Source organism: Rhea pennata, chromosome 9 (genome assembly GCF_028389875.1).
Source record: "Rhea pennata isolate bPtePen1 chromosome 9, bPtePen1.pri, whole genome shotgun sequence".
NCBI classification, from domain to species: Eukaryota; Metazoa; Chordata; class Aves; order Rheiformes; family Rheidae; genus Rhea; species Rhea pennata.
The window spans coordinates 4239905-4261873 of NC_084671.1; the positions used below are offsets into that span (position 1 = coordinate 4239905).

The 21969-nt window shown below is 45.8% G+C and overlaps 1 protein-coding gene across 1 annotated transcript; it reads right to left on the bottom strand.

Annotated features, from left to right (window-relative positions):
- Nucleotides 1-16212: 16212 nt before the first annotated feature.
- Nucleotides 16213-19077, bottom strand: SLITRK3 (SLIT and NTRK like family member 3). The gene has a single exon (XM_062582882.1). The coding sequence runs from the start codon at nucleotides 19075-19077 to the stop codon at nucleotides 16213-16215; it is 2865 nt and encodes a 954-aa protein (XP_062438866.1).
- Nucleotides 19078-21969: the final 2892 nt, after the last annotated feature.

Sequence of the window (21969 nt, forward strand, 5' to 3'; positions counted from 1 at the left end):
CTTAGGAAGTGATGAGGACCTCTGGTGATTTCAGAGCTAAGTTTTAATGAACTGGGAAACAAATGAAAATTAGCCACCAGCATTGCATAGGCCACCAGTCAGCTTTCACTGCCTGGTCACTCACCTAGAAGAAAAGACCAAAGGCTCAAAATATTATTAACTTCCCTTTGACCATGCAGCCTCCTGCCAAAACGTACAACACTTACTTGTTTACGCCCCAGATCTGAATCTGATTATCCACAATTCCCCATTACAATGAGACCGTTCTACATTTACACTACAAGGTTTTAACATTTTTCCTACAATCGAGTAGCTATGCTCACTCTGGTGACTGTGATGGACCTGTAGAGATCATCTACTCTTTGGAGCATCTCCAGGCTCCGTCGGCAACGGCTCCAGCATCTCCATCTTCCCTCATTCAGCAAGTCAGGGGATGGAAGCGGGGCGGTCTCCTCTACCTTCCTGACGTCTGTCCTTCCAGGCTCTTTGCAGTATATTGTTTAATCAGTGACTGTAATCCGAACTTTATGTTCCCAGCGCTGAACTTTTCTCTATTGATTTATGCTTTGGGCACTTTCATGCACCAGATTTAAAGGGGTTTGTGGTGATGTTTACATTGCAATAAACTATGGCTATAAAGATAAAAATTTCTAAAATTAATGCTATGGTTGATTTAGCAGTGCCCTGATCCCCTGGAGTCAATGTGAATCTGGGAAGATTTCCAGTGACCTCCTCGTGTGTCAGATCACAAGCCTGATGTGGGGTTTTTTCCCATTATCTGATGGAAATTTCACTTTACAAACGTAGATTGTAGCTTAAACTCAGCAGTTTTATTCCAGATAACCAGTGGATTTACACCTCTATCAAATGCATTCTCCACCTGGGAGCGGCAGTTCCCTAGCAATCCACGAGGACCCGAACCAAAGTCCGTTAAAGCAAACAGGAACTGACTGCAGCAGGTTTTGGACACTGCCTAAATGAGCAAAGGAATGTCTTACACGTCACGGTATTCAGACAAAACTAAGCAGAAACAGCCACCCTCCATCAGGACCAATATTCCTCAGGCACAGTTACAAAAGCCGGCACGCACAAACAGTCAGAGTATTTCACACGCACAAGAAAGTAAAAATGTTCAAATCCTTTTTTCAAAAAATAGAAGCTCAGATATAATTTTGTACAACGTGTATAACAAACGTCTTAAGTGTTCGTTACATATGATTTATTCACCTCACAAAACTCTCCTAACACTGACAAACATACGTGGGGGCTCAGCATCAACTGATGCCAAGGGATTAATTCAGTGCTGAACGGAATATTCATTTATTCAGACCCGTGCTTCTGCTACAAGTCCACGGGCCCATGAATCTGCTTTCTGAGCTTTTGTGAGCTTAGGCTGTGAAAGATGCACTGATTTTAAAGGCAGTTACTGTAAAAATTAACTAAACTGGACTCTCCCCAGTAGCTCCATGTCTCTCTTGTACTGGGGAGCCCCGAACTGGACACAGGACTCGAGATGAGGCCTCCCCAGGGCTGAGGAGAGGGGCAGGATCACCTCCCTCGACCTGCTGGCAACACTCTTCCTAATGCACCCCAGGAGACCATTGGCCTTCTTGGCCACAAGGGCACATTGCTGGCTCATGGGCAACTTGTTGTTCACCAGCACTCCCAGGTCCTTCTCCGCAGAGCTGCTCAACCCCAGCCTGTACTGGTGTGTGGGGACCCTTGGGTGCTGGACCTGTTGAAGTTGAACTCCCTGAGGTTCCTCTCCTCATTACAACCAATCCACTTTTTTGAACACTTAACTCCCTACTATCACCTGCAAAAAGTGCTGACCACATCACAGAAACATAAGATTCTTTAAATGTTATTTATCATGCTATCACAACACCCAATAAACTCAAAAATTAATTCTCCTAAGCAGTATAGAGCCAAATTATATCTAAGTCAATAGATACCACAGTTGCCGTTTCAGAGCTGCACAACTAGTTTGGGATTTTCTGATTACTGGAGTTTCGTTTACTTACTACAAGGAGCTACAAAATTAAGAATTAGAATCTAGCCCAGAAAGCAAACAACTTTTCATTTGGAGAGCTTCAGGATTGCAGCTTTTTTCTCAAATAGCTCTTTATTCCCAGGAGTGCAGTGTACCTCCTGGGGCTCTCTCCACCCAGTCCAGCACTGAGCTAGGAAAATCTGAAAATCACTTTTCAGGGGACCTTAAGTCCAAAATATTCTTACTCTCTGATTTAATTATGAGGAGAGATGGGCAAGCATGAAGAAGTCAACTCATTCTAAGTAGATTTACTAGAGGTGCCGAAGATCAGCCAGTAGCGAAAGTAAGAAAAAGAAATTCAGTGCATTAACAGCTTAACAATGTTTATTCTTCTAACATTTACCCACACGTGCCCATGCAAGCATGCACACTATCTGTGTTACTTTGGCAATGGTTAGCCTAAAAGCATGACTCTTCCAGCAAGTGCTCATTTGTGTATTACGTTGCCTAACCTGTCCTAGGTACACACAGATTTTCCATCCGTACGCACAATTTACATATGCATGTTTCACGCACGAATACACAGCTGAAAATCTGTTTGTGTTCCTTCAAAGACCAAGGTACTATTCAGGACTACAGATACAGAACAGAACTTGATAAAAATCAGGTGGTCATTGAGTCCATTCTCCTGATACCACAATGAGGTTCTTCAGGGGGGAAGAGAAGAAGGAAAAAAACCAAAAAAAACAACAACAAAAAAACCCCCACACTCTAAAGCAGTTAGACTTGGGGGGGGGGGGGGAGGAAGCAACAATTTGGGTGATCACATTACAGAGAGAAAACAAAAACACAAAATCCAAGTATTACCATTACCTCAGTATTTTTGATATAGTTAGAGTAACTTCTGGCTTTAGAGCTACATGTTACTGGAAAAGCAAAGGAACTGCAATTTTCCTGAGATTCCTTGTCCACATTCTTCAAATTTTCTACAACTGCTACTTTCAGTGATGACAAGTGGGGTATAACAAAGATTATGAACTCTTTCAGTTTACACTGGGAATAATCCAATGTAATAAGAGAAGAAAAGTCAAGGGACTGACTGATATTCATTCAAAGGGATTACACATTCATACGCACCTGGTGGTTATAGCTGCACTTACTGGCAATAGAAACTAAGTTTGGGATATTTAAGCCTTTTGCTAGTAAAGTCTCCTTTATAAACCTCTTCAATACTTTATTCATTTATTTATAACCTTTCCCTCATTCCCTCCTTAAGGAAGTAAATTATTCAGATTAGAAAACACGTAATATCTTTTATTAGAACTGATACAGACAGAATTTCTCAGCATAGACAACCTTTATGTGCCCGAGAACACGCTGCTTCCCACCATAATACCAGCCAGACTGAAGATACTACTTTTCCCTGCAAACAAAATTCACATGAACCAAAGCACATAAAGCTCAATGCATTTTATTAAAACAAGATTAAAAAAAAAAATGCTCTTAGCTCTAACCCTGCTTCTATTAGTAGAAAGCACTGTCATAAAAAAGAGCCTTTCCTTCTGAATTAGTATTATTTTCAGAAGGCTTCTCTATGCTTCAAAAATGTGTCATTAAGAAGCAAAGTTTGTTTTCTTAGGATGAAAACAATGTTAAAAAGATTTGTTTGCAGCAACTGTCAAGTGATTTAATTATTTTCATTTACAAAATAGTTATTAAAAAATAAGTTTGATGTTATTTTCCAACTAAAAGCAGATTTTTTTCAGTAGAAAATTTACGAAGATGAAACATCTTCAGCAGTTAAATAACTGTCTTAACTCTTCAGAATTTTATTCTTTTCCATCAGGGCCTATCATGTTGTTATTTGAATATACAGAGCTGTCAGTGATACACATCACCATAGCTTAGTATTTCAATATTCATAATCATTCAAGTCCCTGTTTAATTCTTATGTAATTTTTTAAATCTTTTCACAAAGGCAAGGAAATACTAATAAGATTCCCCCACCACCACCACATGCAGGGATCCTTTAAATAGAGTGTCTGGACACCCAGTAACACGTATTACTCATAATATTCCATAATATCCTTACAAGACAGGAAAATGTTGCTGTTTTCCTGCTGAAGATAGGGAAATGGGAACAGAAGCCGAGTTCCAGGTAAATTCAGTGGATCTGGAAGATCCAAGTGTTGAGATGACACCACCACCTGAGGCTCCCGGGAAGATGAAGGGACTTGCTAGGCCTCTCCCAGGCCCATTCTGCTCTGCCGGAGGGACCAACCTCTCGAGACGGCTCCTGGGGCACCTCCCGTCCGCTGGAGGAGTCTGCGCTCACATTATTTACAACGGGAAGGGGACGATGTGGACATTTTGTCACGGGAAAACCGCCAGGTGCCTTCCATGTCCCAGACAGGAGCTACAACCGATGGTGGACCCACAACTGTCCTCCCTTATTTGTTACTAAAACGTGCCCTCAAACTTCATCACCATTATTACGAAAACAGGGTATGTTTTAAAGCTCAGAAGAAATTATTTTCTTCTCCAGGGTTTTCCACATCTCTATTACTCTGGCAGCAGTAACTCGGGTGGAAGGCTGCTCTTCTCCGAGGTCACGCACGCTGGGCCGTAACGGCAAAACCTAACATAACCCCCCCGTTAGAGTGTGCGAGACCTGGGGAGAGGCTGAACAGCGAGGAAGAGCTCCCGGCCGGGAGCAGCCCTGCTCCCCGGCTCTCCTGCTCGCCGCCCGCCCCCGCGGCCCCACCAGCCCAGCCCCTGCATCTGCTGGGGCCCTACCTAACGTGACAGCACTTCTTTGGTCCCTTTTTGTTGTTATTGCTGTTGATACCGGTGCTGAATTCCAAAACTCTCCGGTCAGTCGCTGTTTTACAGCAGATAATTATTCTTTATAACTGACCTTTGAGACATCCTGTTTTCACGGGAGCTGCACGAGTCTCGTCCCTGCAGGCTCCCAGCAGCGTACGCTGACAGATTGCCACCGGCCTTTTCACTAAACAACTGCCTTCAGGATCGGTTTAAGCAGGATTTAGTAAAGGAAAAGCTCAAGGAATTTGTTTCTGCCTCTTTCTTTCAGCGTGCACAGGAGCAGGTTTCAGGTGCGCACCGAATCGCATGCAGAAATCCAGCGGAAGAGTTTCTGCAACGAATCAAGAGGCCACTCGATAGTGACGTGACCACAAATCTGGACACAGCAACAGCTTCATCCCTTTGCTTTCCCACAGGAAGGAATCGGCTTGGTGAAAACGGAGAAAAGTCATCACGTATACGGTCAAACTCTCAGCCAGCGTTAAGCAACGCGAGCGCCTCACCGGGCCGACGTCACCTCACGCTAGCCAAGAGGCTGGTTCAGTTCCTCACTTTTAGGCTAATTTAACAAAGTCCCAAAGGCAGCATGTGAAGCCCTCCAGAGGGTCCCAACCACCACTGAGCCACTGCTCCAGCCTGGGGACGCAGGCACTGCTGCACCGCACTGAAAATACAGGGTTTTCTTTTAACATTTGTTTGGGGGAACAATATTGCAAGTCAGCAAGGTTCATCACAGATTAAACGCATCCTGGGAAAAAGTGATTACTACAGATGAGGGCAAACTTTATCATTGCTGTAGTAGCTTCAGAGTTTCTGGGCTTTTTGTCAGGAGAGCTGCTTTGCCGGGGCTGCGGGCACGTAGGCATCCTCTTTAACGAGTGATGCTGGGCAAAGCCAACTCTCCAAATCCTCCACTTCTCCAGATGCTCAGCAAAGCAACAGCCATCTGAGCTCAGTGCATCACCGAGCTCAAATTCTCATGCTTTGTACTGAAAAAATAAAAGTTACCTATTCGAAAATAATGCATCTACGTGTGCCCCAGAGACTCCATATGCAAGCAGTTAGCATGACATTAGGCCTGCATGAGTTAATTAAAAAAAAAAAAAAAAAAAAAAAAAATCTCTGCTTCCCTTCTCATCATCTTCATTCAGGCAAATATGCTGAAATCACAAAAAAATAGCAAAAGCTTTGCTTTAACCAGAAAATAGTATACGGATTCAGCATATTTTCTGCATAAAAATGATATTTGTATGGAAATGACCTATTTTTTCAAAACAGGCAGCTATATATCACCCAAAGGTTCACTCTAACATTATGCAAAAGAGCCTGTGAAGCATTTTCCCATAAGGTGTTTGTTTTCTTTAGATAAAATAATAAGGTAAAGCATTATCAAGAAGCTTAAAGGAAATATTCCGCTCAATAGCATATTGCCCAACCCCCAGGTGCCTGTTTCCTCTGCCAGGATTGATTCTTGTTTCTTTTCTGCCTTAAGGGAAACAAAAGGCTTAAGAGGAGACAACCCACCCTCCCCCTTATTCGGGGGCTTTTCCTTGAAGCGTAGCACATTTAGGGTGCATTATTCCAGCAAGTCCAGGGGCTAAGCTGGATCTTACTTAAAATCAATGGCAAAACACAACAATAACCATCAGCAGCACAAGATCTACCCCCTCACCAACACACAGCAACCGCCTAAAAGTCTCATTGACCCAAAGATGCTGCTACAGTCATAGAATACATAACCATTAGATCATTTTTAGGTTCATTTTTATTACAAAATTACAACTTTAGTTAATCATTGCACAACTACAAGATTGGTTTAATGTCAGCGTTTAATGAAATATTCTGATCCAATTCAACCTCATTGAAGCCAAGTGCTAAATTCACCTTGATATGAACAGTTTCAAACCAAAAAATTCTTCAAGCTTATCATGAGTTAAGGTAATATTTTTGTTTTCATTATAAAATGAAATTATTGAAAATTGATTATAACATAAAAGACACATTGTGAACTAGAAAAGAATAATCACCAAGTTAAAATTCTCAATTTACAGCCTGACATCCCAATCCTAAATGGTAGCCCCAACATCACTTAGTCAAAATAGTAAGACTTTAAATAACTTACTCTTTGGGCAGGAACGTCACCTTTTCTCCCCCATTTAGAAGTCAGTATTACATTATGGCAAAAAAAAAAAAATAGCAAGGATGCTTTATCATCAAAACACTGCAGGTATAACAGGAGAAACTCCTAAAGCACAACTCCATCAGCAAGCAACCTCCCTTGCCTTTAAAACCAGCCCCTGAGTCATTTGGACACAGCCTTAAGTCACAAATGTAGAACAGCTGTGGAACAGCTAATGACTCACTCAGAGTCCTCTGGAAGAGCAAAAATCTTCCAATCTTGTGCTCAACCTCTAGGCAACCCTCCTCTCTGCATATAAAAGATAATTTGAAGTATTTGTGTCAGTATGATATTAATGAAAGAAGCTTTCTGGAGGAGGGTAAAGGAAAGGACACATTGCTGAAATGTTTTCTTCCCAGAGTTGCATGACTATTTATGTAGAGAAATATAAATTTATATAAATGTATACATATATATAGATATATTATACATAATAGGCATATACATACATACATATATACACACAGAGATATATACACATACAGATTTGTATATACATATATATAACTATACATACACACAAACACACACACTTCATATCTTTTTAGCTAGGTATAGTTATAAACTCTCCCTCCTTGCAAGGAGCCAAGATGATCGGAGCTGCCTCTGCTGAACTCCTTATGGTTTTCTCTCTATCCCAAATAAAATATAATACTCATTATTCCACAATTCTGGTTCCTGAGAAACTTGGCAATGTTTCTGAATGACCTCAGACGTAGCAATTTCTCCTGCATTGCCTCAACTAAGTCATTCTTGGGGATGCAATGTGTTGCTGAGATTAAGAGTCCCGCACGCTAACGTGTCCGAGTGCCTCCACCGACCTGCACTGCAGATGTAGGCCTTAATGTAGAGACTTTGTAACTCCACAGCCAAAATGCTCACCTTTTTCAGTAACAGTCCAAAGCAAGCCATATACCTGAATCTCCTAGAGCTTTTCAAAAGCTAATTTCCACACTTCAGCGTGCTAGCGTGTACATGTATAAATACATACACACACAGTACATATGTATACACTGCACATACTCATAGGATCACTTCCAGCACATACATTAGCTGCTCTGCCCCACCACGAGTAGTGATACAAGAAGCATTTCTTACCACTTTGAGCTTACAGCAGCTAATTTTCGGTCGTTGCTAGTGGAGCATCTTTGCTTTATCCCCGAGGTGTACCAGTTGGGGATCCACCTGATCAGTGTTTTGTGCTCGGAAGGCTTTACCGGGCTTCGGCTGGATTGTAGGGGCTGCCCGAGCGCAAGGCACGTACTCTCCCACTGCCAGCCTCGGGAGGCTGCTTACAGAGCGGATTTACCAGCAGGCTTTCCGGTCGGTAGACCGTACAGAACGAAGTCTTGAGGGACAAAACACAACTCTACAGAGAAACTCAACAGAGACAACCATATTTTCAACCGATCTCCACTTCACACACGCGTTAAATGTCCAAACTCAGGCATCAGACCTACTGCTAGCCAAAAGAATAGCTGTGCAGGCAGGTAGGCAAAAGCACTATTTGGGAAGCCAGCAAGCTGGAGGCTGGCTGAAAACTTAGGCCAAATGTAGAAGAAATGGAATTCTGTGAGATGTTTATTTATGTGCTCTAAAAATAGAGGTTTCAAAGAGAATTTCACGCTGCTATTGACTTTTTCTCACTTAGCAAGTTGCCTGAGTTTCAGCTGCTGGTTTAGCTTTGAGTTCGCCCTGGCCCAGCTCCCACTCAACCCAGCTCCTGGCGAAGCCGATGCCATCCCCATCCCTTCCCTCCGCATCGCTGGCCGCAGGATCACGGCCCATCATCATGCACAGGGAGAGGACGTTTTTCCTTTTAATTAGTTGCATCCAGTTCTTACTTTGTCAGTTTAAAACTGAAGGAGAGAACTAAACACAGACTGAACGATGGCTGAGCCTTTGCCAAAATCAACGTCTTTGGTTATTCTCAGTGAAGGCTGCAGAACTAGGTAGGGATCGATAGCTAAGACTTGCCCCTTTTTGAAGAACATACTAATATAAACTGGATCTAAGAAAAAAATCTTTACCTGCCACATTTCTTTGATTGCAATACTATCCACTTTGCAAAGCAGCCAGGTTTTGGGGTCACTGCAAGAAAACATAACAGGAGAGATGCCACAAGAAAAGATGCTCTCTAATTGCTTGCATTACGTATCTTTTTCTGCAGCGCTTTTATGAAGACTGATCAGACGTGCCCTTGCACAGCAGCTTCAGCGACACCACCAAAACTCTGCACCAGTTTCCTAAAGCGCACTTTTCAAAAGTTCAGCTTCCCAGAAACACGAGCCCCGGACGAGCTGACCATATCTGACCCTGTAACCTTGCTACCAGGAGCTTCTGACGCCTGCCTTCACGCCCGATCATCCAGGGCACTCTCCAAAATGAGACGACAGAGCAGAGTGAGCACATTTCACCTCTACTCCCAAGTGGCAGGAGTAGCAACAGAGCAGCTCCCATGCTCTGTCGCACATAGGTCCTCCATTCTCCAAAAAAAGGATTAAAAGAATTGAGTTTGAAAGTCCTATTTAAAAAGTGTTCTTTGATGTGAATTTTCACACTGCAATGTTTTCCTCCTTCCAGTGATACTCCGAATAAAATCAAAACAAGGAACTACCAAACAACCAAACCATAATTAGCCTTGATTTCCAAACCCAAAATCTCCAAAGTTCAATGGCAGATTTTAGTTCAAGGATTGTCCAGATAATGAAGATATAAGAGACCAGAAACAAAACCAAAGGCTTACATAGCCTGCTGGATAACTCATCTCAGTTTAGAACAGCTACTCTTGTGACAGACCGATCTAATTCTGAACAAATATGATTGGAGAGACTATTAACAAATTCCTATCTACGGTTCCTTAACAAACAAAATAGCTGCTGCCTCCAAAAAGGCAAGGGAAAGGTGAAGAAAACAAAACAAAAAAACAATCTCACATAATCAATACACTAATGTCACCTTAGCATTTGGGACAAAGTCATTCACTGCGCTTGCGACGGTCTCTGCAGGACAAAGATTCCCAACCCTTTTTTTCCTTTTTTCTTTTTTTTTCTTTTTTTTTTTTTTTTTTTTTTTTTTTTTTGATTACTGTTTTGAGCAGCCGCCCCTGCCAGCTGCAGTGACAGGTCCCACCGCCAGCAGACGTGACAGCGGTGCTGTCACAGGAGGCAGCAAATCTCAGGCCTACGACAGCCAAATAGTGATTTTTCACAATTTAGGAACCCCTGCTCTAAATTATTCAAACCCTACTGCAAAATCTGCATAGCGACAAAGAGCCTCCCTCCCCGGCACCGCGCTGCATCGCGCCCAACTCCCACGCCACGCGCCGCCAGCTACATTATTCCTCCCCAGTCAGTGGTATCTGGATTCCCAAAAATGGAGAGATTTGACCCTTGGTTAACCGAAAATGTTTCTTTGGAATTCACAGGGTATAAGGATGTTTTCGAGAGATTTAGAAAATTCTAGTAGAAAAATAAGAACGTTGTAAAAAGTAAATGGACATTAAACTTTCAATATGTGATATATGACTGTTATTAATATTTTATGTTGTGCTACACCCTCCATTATTATCTATTCTTATTAAGGCACCCAGCATCTTAGTATTGCATATACATTCTTCATAATGTCTCAAAATAATCACACATTTAAGATGAAGATCCTTAACATTCAAAAATCCAACATCCACAGAGATTACCTCATACGACAACCAGAAAGGGAATTCCCACAGCAACTCCAATGGCTCAATTCCTTTGAGCCTTCTCCCATTCTTTTTTCCACAAAAATGAATGATCTGACACTGCTTAGAAAATCACCATAACATTCACCAATTTAACAGAGAAATTCCCACCACACGGAAACCTTTCCCAGTGATCAAAGATAAAGTACAGTATTTCACCCCAATATCCTTCTAGTTTGAACACTACGTGTGGGAAAGCTAGTTCAGGGCAGCAAATGCTAAACTAAGCAACAACAAAACCTACCACAAAAGAAAGAAATCACCACCACCCCCAGAACCCAAACTAAATGTTTATTCATTGAAAATAAAAGTACAGAACTTTAAAAGAAGTGGAAAACTAAAAGGGTCAAAGAAAAGAGACTTTAAAAAACTGTATCAAACTATATCAAATTGCCAGTTTCATGTTAATGTTCCTGCTTTTCAAGGAAAATATATTATTAACAAAGTATTTCTAATTGTTGTAATAACAATCTTGATAACTAATTAGCTGATGACATTAGAGCTAAACTCCTGCCCCAATTTCCACTTTTCTTGAATCTGTGGAGACATAGAGATATTTATCTTTATGTAAATGCTCTTATTTTCAAATAAAAAGTTTTAATCATAGTTTGCTAATTTGTGGCTTGTGACAAAGGTCTACCAACAAAGTTACTAAACAGTAACAAAACAATTTTCTCTATACTATTATTTGTCATATTCTGAAATAGTCCTGTGGAGTTCTTACTTCAAAACATTTGAGTCCACTGAATATATATTGTAATCTTCTGAGCAGATCAGACCTTGCTCTTCATTCAGGTCTGTGGACTAATACTGAAGAATAATTTGACTCATGGAGAACTGAACTTACTGGGTATTTCATCACTGGTTTCAACAGAAGCAGAATTAGTGTTTTTGCACTGGGACTTGTTCCACCTGCACTGTGATAAACGGGTTTCTTCCACTAACCTGAGCAGGTTTGGAGTCAGGGCTTAGTTATGTTTGCCAGAATAACATGGATTTTTTTTCCCATTTTTCAACTGGGAAAAAGATATATTTCTACTCCCAGCCGATTCACAAAGAATTAAAAATAGTGCTTCTGAGGCAAAGAGCTGTTGTTAATATGAAGTAGCTGTGAAAATGCATGTTGGGCAAATATAATTTACATTTCTCCCATGGAAACTATTGCATCATATTGTATAACCCTTGCACAAATTCACAGTGAAACTCAGATATGAGGAAATCAGATTTAGAATTAGCTCTGGGGCAACTCAGAAAATAGGAATAGGCAATGCCCAGCAGTCTGATTTCTAAGAGCGCAAACAAACCCATGTAATACTTGCAAATGTCCTTGGAAGAAGTGCACTTCTGGAACAAGCTCACCCCTGCGTGATCGGAGGTGGCTGGACAGTTGCCAGAAGTTATATCCAACAGTTGAGTAATATAGATATGCAACGAACTCCCAAACTTCCAGACAAATTTTGCACACCTTATTCACGTGAACATTTCTGCTATACGTAAGGCCAGTTCCTCACATTTTACTTATGTGAACAGCTCAACTTCATTTGAAGTAGCTACTCGAGTAAAGTAGAAGTAACGTAGCACTCCTGAGCTACTACTTGTATACATCAGTGTTTCAGAAACCCAGAGCATTGCATATCTGCATTTCGTGGAGACTTTTCTCTCATGTTGCTGTATGTGTTTACAGTACAGAATACAAGTTGGCCATAACTGTACATTTCTAATTTGAAAACAAACCAGCAGTGATGGTATGCACAAAAATGTTCTTTCTCTGGAAAGCGCTCTGATAAAATCTTGATCTACAACAGCTAAATTCAAGTCTACTGAACTGCTATCATATGACTCCTCTGTAATATTCACTAACTGTAGCCGTACAGTTATTGGCTTTCTGGGACAGACTTTCAGAGACAGAACACTTTCCAGAGGTCAGATTTTACATTAAGAGAGCTGTTATTCACACCATAAAAATCAGCATCCTTTTTTTCACTGTTAATGCAGTGAAGAGATCCACAAAGCAATTTCTCAGTCTCACAAATCTTTTAAACTAGATACAAATACAGTGTTTACATCAACGACAATACCCAGGAACACAAAAAAGCACTGATAATTGAACACCATTATTATTCTTTCTATTTTCCTATACCGAATCACAGCAGGATGTGTCTCGGACTTACCTGGCCTTTTTTCCTTTTCCACCTGTAGGAAGAACTTCAGTATAATGAATGAGTGAATGAAAATAAACAAAGGATGAAAGATTCATTACAAGATAATGAGCACCACATGCTGAAGTGCTGAAACAGGTATCAGTTACTTGACATACAACCATGAAATAAGCTTAAAAATATGCATTTATTTAAAATAGTATCCCATTAAAGAGCTCCAAAGTGGATGTGGATCATTTGACTTTATTCAATGCCTTCCCAGTATTATTAATGCTACCAATAATACTGCTGATAACGGTAATAATCTCTATCAGTTAGCTGTTGCCCAGGTCAAAGCCCATCACTCGTCACAGACCAGAGATGAAGGATGCACTTTTGTTTCCTGCAGTGGAAGGTAGTGCTACCACCCACTCAGCCTCAGCTCAGCACTGTGAGACAGCGAATCAGAACCCATCATAACACACATTACAGGTAACAGTTAAATATTCCGAACATTTCCAAAGGCAATCACGCCCAAATGATTTCAGTGAGTTCCCAATGCACAAAGGAAAGGAAGTTTCCTACACAAGGAAAGAAAAATAACTCAATGGAAGACAAAAATTATCTCTTTTAATACAAAATTCCATTCTAGCAAAACAAAGTTATTTCCACTGAATAAATAGATTTCCTCATCCTCTGCAGGTGAGATTGCTATCTATAGTTATGTTGAGATGCTCTTGCCTTCCTGGAGTTTAAATAAGATACAAAGATTATTTATAACTGGCTTTACTATGCTTTCATACAGCATGTGAACACTTGGGGATCTGTTGACATTGCCAAGTGTCTACAGCACCACTCTCACAGGGTTTGTACTTTAACCTGATTTATGTAACTCCACGCGTTACCTACGTGTAGTGTTATCAGTGTAATTATAATGATTAGCATAAGAAGGATCTGGCCTTTGCATTTTGATGTTTATTATTTTTAATACATGCATGCTTTTCTAATACCCTTTGGGAAAAAAAAAAAAGATTAGTGCTGAATGCATTTGTCGTAAAACACTGTCGACCCAACAGAGGAATCTGGGAACTTCAAATCCATACTATTTTTACCAATAATACAGAGCTGATGTTGAATGTACAGACATTGGGAACTGTCCCTCCATTTCAGAACACATTAGCTACTACCAAGACTCAGGAAATTATTTCTGTTCTATGGCACCCACATGCCTCTCCAAGACAGATAGACAAAAAGGCCTGCAATAATCATACTTGCTGGAGCTATAAATAGGGACACTTGGAGTGAAAACAAGCATTCATGTTTTCATCTCCATTAGAAAGCATTGTGTGGGGTGAACTCAAGTTGTTACACAAGAGGAAGGAAGAGTCCGATGTGACACCGCGCCGGGTGCAGAAAACGGCTCTGTCTCACTCATGAAAAGCTGCAAGTGCTTCTTAGCCCGCTAACCTCAGCCGGAACCGTGCCCGAGGGTGGGGGCACCTTTTTAACGCGGGGGAAACGTTTTGCAGTTCACCTGGGTAAAGTCCCGATATAACTATTCCTGTAGGACAAATTACATACCTACAGTTGGGGACATATATATATATACACACACACGCACATATATATATATGACATTCCCAGCTGAAACGCTCCACGCGGAGGCGCCCGGGGCGGCCGCGTCCCGCGGGGCTCCGCGGCCCCGGACCCCACCGCGCGCGGCCGCGCCGCGCCGCCGCCAGCGCTGGAGCTGCGGCGCCACCTGGCGGGCGGCGGCGGCGCCGGGCGCCGGGCGCGGCTGGGGGGAGCCGCTCTTTGGTTTGGCGCTGGCTTCCGCGGGGCGCGCAGCAAGGCGCGGTTGGCTGGTTGGAGCTATCCGGGGAGGAGGGGGGGGTGGGTCCTAGTGCGCATTGCTTCGCTCTTTTTCAGAACCGCAACGCGCTTTGCCCCCCCCCCCGCCCCCGTTTCGCGGGTCGCTCGGCACTCGCTGCGCCTCTGCACACTGGGAACAGCCATGGCAATGCCGCCTCTGCTCCTGGCAGGCGGCAGGACCACAGGTCCTGCAAGAAACGCCAAGAGAAGAGACGTGGTCTTAACTCTGCCGCCTATTTTTAACTACGCGGGAAGTGCCATAACTACAGTGCAAACGTGGGAATACAGATTGTAAATCGGATTTTTAAAAGTCTCGGGTGGCATCTTGGCAAGAGAAGCTATACAGGGCTTTCCTCTGTTAACATCACAGTGCATTGAACTGTTATTAATAAAATAGCTTTCAAGGTTAAGGTGGAAAAGGAAATCTCAGTAGGGGGAAGCTTAAGTTTAAGGTTCAAGCTTTGTATTCCTATATATATATATATGTGTGTATATATATATATATATGTGCATCTTTTTTTCAAAATGTTTTATTAGGAAAGCTATACCAGACGCATCACTGTACAATGATTAAACATTACCTTTACAATTTATATTCACTTGAAATTACAGAATAAATATATGCACATCGTTGTACCTGTGTGTGTGTGTGCGTGTATGAGAGAAAACATTAAAAGTGCTTCCTACAAAGCTGTTAGTGATAGGTGCCCAGTAGCTTTTTTTCTCCCCCCCCCCCTTTTCCTGCATATTTGCATGTTGCTTTTATTAAGAAAGTGCGGATGTCCTCCAGAAAAAACCATGGCGGCATGAGGAAGTGTCACCGAGCATCCCCTAGGTGTGTGCGCCGCGTGGTGACATCCTTGGGGCCTGTGGGCCCCGGGTGCCCCCCGCGGGGGGTCCCCCCGGGCGCGGCGCAGTCGCTGCCGGCACTGCCCGAGGGGGAGGGGACGCAGCGCGGGGCCCCCGGCACGGGAGGGTGAGTGGGAGGGTGAGTGTGAGTGCGAGAGAGGGAGAGCGGCAGGAGCGACACATTGGAGCAAGACCCTCCCCTCCCTTCCCTCTTGCAGTTTCCAGGCATGCAGCAAACTGCCTTCGTTTGCTTCTTTTGCATTTTTAAGTAAATGTACAGAATCTGTGCCATGATGGGCAAGAAGAAAGCAAGCCACAAAATGCCATCTTCCCTCCCCCTCCCCTCCAAGGGAAAATATAAAGGAAGTTTACTGCAACGGAAAAGGAAAAAAAAAGAAAATAAAAAGAAAAAAGAGAGAGAGACACATAGAATTTACTTAATCAGGATCAATACAAAGATCCCCGATAATAATAATAATAATAATAATATACCTTAGACATGGCACAGTCAAAGTCTCAGTTTCAGTATAAAAAATAATGATTGATTAACATCTGCTGGCAAAAGTCTGCGAAGGCACTTCATCGATCAGGGGGTCCGGGGCGGCGGCGGCCGGCGGGGTCAGAACCGGTACGTGGTCTTCTCCAGGACTTCGAGGTAATCCGGCTTGGTTTGGAGTTTGGCCCTTAACTCGAGGTATTCGCTTGTGGGGGTTTGGTGGTCTGAGAAGCCCTTTCCGGCGGCGAAGAGAAGGGTTTCTTTGAGCCTGGCGTCCTGCTGGAGGTCCGGGTATTGCATGCCAGGCGGGTGGACGTGCAGTTCCTTCAGCTTGGGCACGGTGCCGTAGAGGCAGTCCACGAAGCCCACGGCGCAGGGCGGCGGGCGGTCGCGGTCCCGCGGGGCGCCCCCCGCCGCCGCCCCGGCCCCGGCCCCGGCCCCGGCCCCGGGCGCGCCGCCGCCCGCCGCCAGCCCGCCGCCCGCGGGGTGCTGGGGGTTGCCGGTGACGATGGTGTTGAGCTGCGAGCTGGACACGGCCAGGCTCCACTCCTGCTCCTTCTCCAGCAAGGTGCGGTAGTGGGAGCCGGGCTCCTGCGCGGCGGCGGCGGCGGGGGCGAAGCGGGGGGCGCCGCCGCCCCGCAGCAGCAGCAGCTCGGCCGCCTCCTCGCCGCCCGCCGCCGCCGCCGCCGCCTCCTCCTCCTCCTCGCGCGGCTTGTAGATGGGGTTGTTGCACATCTGGGTCACCGGGTGCGGGATGTAGTCGTAGACGTGGCCCGCCGGCGGCGCCTTCTCGGGGGAGCGCTCCCCGCCGCCGCCGCCGCCGCCGCCGCCGCCGCCGCCCTCCTCGAAGAGCCGGTGGCAGCGCAGCGCGACGCCGCCCAGGTCGGTGCCCTCGGGGCGCGGCCCGCGCAGCGGCCGCTTGCGGCGGCGGCGGCGCAGCACGAAGGCGAAGAGCCCGGCGGCCACGCAGACGGCGGCGAAGAAGAGCACGAGGAGGCTGAGGATGAGCACGGAGAGCGGCACGGCGGCGGCGCCCGGCCGCGGCAGCTCGTAGGCGGCGGCGCCGGTGGCGGCGGGCGGCGGCGGGGCGGCGGCGGCGGGCGGCGAGGCGGCGGCGGCGGCGGCGGCGGCGGCGGGGCGCAGCGCGGCCGGGCACAGCGCCGCCAGCTCCAGCCCGCGCAGGTCGCGGCGCGCCAGGCGCTCGGGGCTGGCGCACAGCACCTCGCCCACCACGCTCACCGAGCTCAGCGCCTCCAGCCACTGCTTCAGCGGCACCAGCTCGCAGGTGCAGTCCCAAGGGTTGAGCTTCAGGTCGATCTGCACGATGGCGTGCAGGTGCTCCAGCACCCCGGCCACCGGCAGCGCCAGGAAGTGGTTGTTGCGCAGGTTGAGCCGCGCCAGCGAGGTGCCGGCGAAGGCGTCGGTGGGCAGGGTGCGGAGCAGGTTGTCGTTGAGGAAGAGCAGCTTCAGGTTGGGCATGAGGCTGAAGGCCGCCGGCTGGATTTCCCTGATCAGGTTGTACTCAAAGTACAGGTAATGCAAACTCTGCAAGCCCCGGAACATGCCCGGGGTGAGCCGCTCGATGTCGTTGCCATTCAGGTACAGGCTCTTGAGATTAGGCAGGTTAATAAAAGCCCCATCCTGCACGTAGGAGATCCGGTTGTTCCCCAGGTGTAAGAGATCCAAAGAGGAAAAATTCCAGAAATCGGAGCGGTAGATTTTCTGTATCAAATTCCCGCTCAAGTACAACTTCTTGGCATTCAAGGGCCTGGGCAGGAGCTCAGAGATGTTGTGAAACCCTCGCTCCTTGCAGTTGACCGTCAGGCCCAGGTCGTTGATGTGCAAACTGCAAGAGCACCCAGTAGGGCAGATGATGGGGATTGGGGGCCTGGTCTGGTAGGCAGCGATAGGAGGTTGATTCGGCCCGGGATACAGGCTGCGGGATGTCGGGGGAGGTCTGGGTGCCCTGGGCTGCTTGGTGGGTTTGGGCTGCTTATTGGATGTTTTGTACTCAACAGAGGAGGCAGTGAAATGGAAGGAGGACAGCATGGAGGAAGGCTTCGTGGGCCATGCGTTTTCCTTGCTGGATGGCAGCTGAGGGATCCCCAGGCTGGCTTCCACGTCGGAGTCAGACAGCATGGGGCAGAGTTTACTTCTTTTGATCTCCCTCAGGTCCTTGCCGTGGAAGTGGAAGGGGGTCTCACAGGTGATGTCTCCTACCAGGGCGGTGTAAGGTATGCGCTCCAGCCAGCTCTTCAGCTGCACAATCTCACAGGTACAGTTCCAAGGGTTCTCCTCCAGCTGGATCTCCATCAGGCTGCGGCCAATATGGTCCAACATTCCTCGGTAGGAAAGGACTTTTAACCTGTTCCCGCGCAAGTCCAAATGGGTTAAGGACACCGATTTAAATAGGTTGGTGGGAAGCATAGGGATAAGATTGTCATTTAGGATAAGGACCCTCAATTTACTTAGGTTTCTAAATGCCCCACTTTCAATCCGTTTAATGACATTGTAATCTGCCTGCAGATATTCCAGACTTTCCAAACCCAGGAAAGTGTCGTTTCTGAAAATGTCCAATTTGTTTTCGTGCAAATACAACCTCTTCAGAACTCGGAGCCCATTAAAAGCTCCGGTCTGAATGTCCTGCAGTGCATTGTTCCCAAGGTTAATAGACACAGCGTTGTTCAAGTGAAGGAAACTGTTGGTGTACAATTTCCTCATGGAATTCCTCTGCAGATAAAGTTTAAAAGGTCTTGACCATGACTCTGTTATCTGACTAATATTTATAAATCCTTTGTTGTCACAATGTATATGGAAAACGCTCTCCTTCACTTCACAGTAACATGGATCAAAGCAGGGCTCATCGAGTTCCTCCGAGTCCTCTATCAAGGGAATTGGTGTAGTCCATGCTAGAGCAATTGTGCTTAGAAGAATTATCCACAACATCCTTCCTTTGTGAAGAGTCTCTGCCGTGGAAGGTTTCATCATTTGTTGACGTTTACAAAACTGCAAGGGGGGGGGGAGAAACACGCAGATTTTCAGTTTTTCACTCATGCCCTGCTCTTTTTAGTAAGCCCCTACCTGCTCAACTTTTGCTAGGCTCTTGGAAAGTTCAGCAATTGTTGGGTAGACATTCAAAACAAACTCCAGGGGTGTTTGATGAGCAAGCCTGGCCCTGATTTATGTACTTCAGACATGTTAAAAGGTTTAATCACGCGATACCAGCCTCCCTTTCCCTACCCCCCTCCCCATTTGGTAAATGCCATCTCCAAGGAAGGCTGCACATGCAGATCATACAACAGTGTGAACACGCAGGCAGAACGTGTTGCGTCTTTACATGTTTTTCACCATAAGACCAGTGTTTGGAACTGCACATATTTCGTAGTTGTTTGCAATTTTAGCTTTATAGCCATCATAACCCGTACTGACTACAGGGGGGAATATCAGTGGTTAGATTTCTCCAGTGTCGCACTACATCTTTCATATGCATGCAAACTCCCAAAGTTATTGAATTTTAGTCGTTGAATCTCCCTCCCGACTCCACATATCCATATGTATGTTTAAAGGAATGTGTAAGGTAGCTGCTGTCCCTTGTAAAACCTTTTTTTTTTTTTTTTTTTTTTTTAGAAATCCCCACTATGTCTTTAAACAGTAAATGGTTATCAACCCTGATTTAAAGAAAATCTTCCCCTTTCAAACATACTGATGAATTAATGCAACTGGTATATTATCAGATAAATACATACCACATATTAGTCATTTTAGCTGATTAAAGCATTTAGAGATGATTAATCTTTCTAAAGCACATGCCCATGCGATCAGCAGATCTAAAGGGAAGTGACAGCTAAAGAGGCACCCAGGATTGAAATGCTCAGCCTGGCTTGGATTATGGTGTTTTGCGCCCCCAGGACCAAGCAGGAGACCCGGTTAAAAAGCTGAAAGTGGAAGAAAAATACCTTGACACTTACCAGCTGATAAAATATCTATTCTAATATATACGTTTCCGAATGAAGACACCATTCTTCTCCAATCAGATGAAAATAATTTTGTACTAATGAGATGCAGCTCCTTCAACATACGGTTTCAACCTTCCTTTCGCCAGATATTTTAAATGTATGGGCACAGAGAAATGCTAAGGATGGTAATAATAACGATGGTGATGCAGCCTTCCTTGAATCACTGAAATGCCCATTAAAATTATTTGGAGCGACCTTTGATTTTAGTCTGAATCTTACAATAGAAAAGGACGTTTTTGCTTTCCTCGTGCAAGAACTAGAAAATTTTGCCCCCCATCCAGAAACTTGAGCAGAAAGATGCATTTAGGGGAGAGAAATAGGAAACAGAAAGAAATCCTTAGCATCAACTTGCAAATGAAACCCTCCCCTGTGGGAAAAGAGGAGATGGTTGAAAGCATGAAAAGAGAAATACCCTCTGCAATTAAAACCAGGATCTAATTGGGAAGAAGGGAGAGAGATGAGAGCTATATTGCAGCATCAGTCTCTCTGTCTCCTTTGCAAAATATTAGTCACTTAAGTTCTTTCTCTTCTGCAAGGGCTGTAATAAAAAAATAAAAAATAAAAAGGATTATTATATCTTCTTTTTGGAAGAAGGGGTGTCTTTGACCCTAGCCGGAAACAAAAGGATTCAGAAAGCTTGTACTTACCGGTTTGCAGGAGAGATTTTAGCACATCGTTACCAAAAAAAAAAAAAAAAAAAAAAAAAAAAAAAAAAAAAAAGGAGGGGGGAAGGGGGAAAAAAAAGCTCGAGTTTGAAGATTGCTGGTTTCTCTCTGTCTCTCCCTCTCTGTGTCTCTCTCCCTCTCTACTCCCGCTGAAGCTAAGGCAAAAGGGGAAAAAAAAAAAGAAGAAGAAGAAGAAGAAGCAAGCCTGAGACGTGCTGGGAATGCAATGAGCCCCTCAATGATCTTCTTTAGGATGCAGAGCTGCTGTTTGGCACACTCGATGAAGAAGGGCGGCGAGGGGCTGCTGCAGGCTCCGCGCCGCCGCCTCCCCGGCCCCGGCCCCGGCCCCGGCCCCGGCGCCGGCCGCGGCAGCGCGGAGCGGAGCGGGCGGGCTCGGGCGCGGCGGCGGAGCTGGGGCTGCTCTCCCTGTCCGTGCGTGCGGGTGCGTGTGCGTGTGCGTGTGCGCGCGCGTGTGTGTGTGTGAGTGTGTGCGCGGTGTTGTTGTTGCCCTGGATCAGGCTTTTCCACGTCATGAAAATGAGCTTCAAGAAGGGGAACAAATGAAGGGGGCGCGCTTGGCACCAGGTCGGGGGCGCGCATTTGGGAAGCCCTGACTATACATTTTTCTTTCCCCTGCCTCTTTTTTATTTTTTTTAAGAGGGAAGGAGGGGGCTGGTTCGCGGAGAGGAAGGGAAGTGGGAAATGAGCAGATGAGGGAGGGAAAAAAAACAAGAAGAATCAGAGAGGAAGAAGCCGCCGGGATGAGCCCCTCTCCCCCCCCCCAAAAAAAAGATCCCCCAAATCTCTTATGGAAATGAGAGACGCCCTGACTGCAAACGCCGCCGAGCTGCGGGGTCGCGGCGGAGCGCGGCCGCGGAAGGCACCGCGCGGGCTGCGCCGAGGAGGCAGCGAGCCCCGGCCGTCCCGCAGCGCCGCCTGCCCTGCTGCTCTCCTCCCTCCTGCCTGCCTCCTTCCCTCGCTCCCTGCTGTCCCGGCCGCCCCGCCGCGCCGGGATGCAGCAGCCTCCGCCCGCCCCGGCCGGGGAAGCAGCCGGAGCCGAAGCCGTCGGGGAAGCGGCCCCGTCGCATCCCGCTGCGGCGCGGACGGGCCGCGGAGGCGTGCGCGGAGGCGGAGGACAGCGCCGCCGCCGCCAGCTCCCGCACCGGGAGCCGCAGCAGGTAACGGGGCTACGCGGAGCG

Excerpts from the sequence above, each read along its gene's own strand:
- SLITRK3 (XM_062582882.1), bottom strand. The coding sequence starts at position 19,077 with ATGATGAAACCTTCCACGGCAGAGACTCTTCACAAAGGAAGGATGTTG.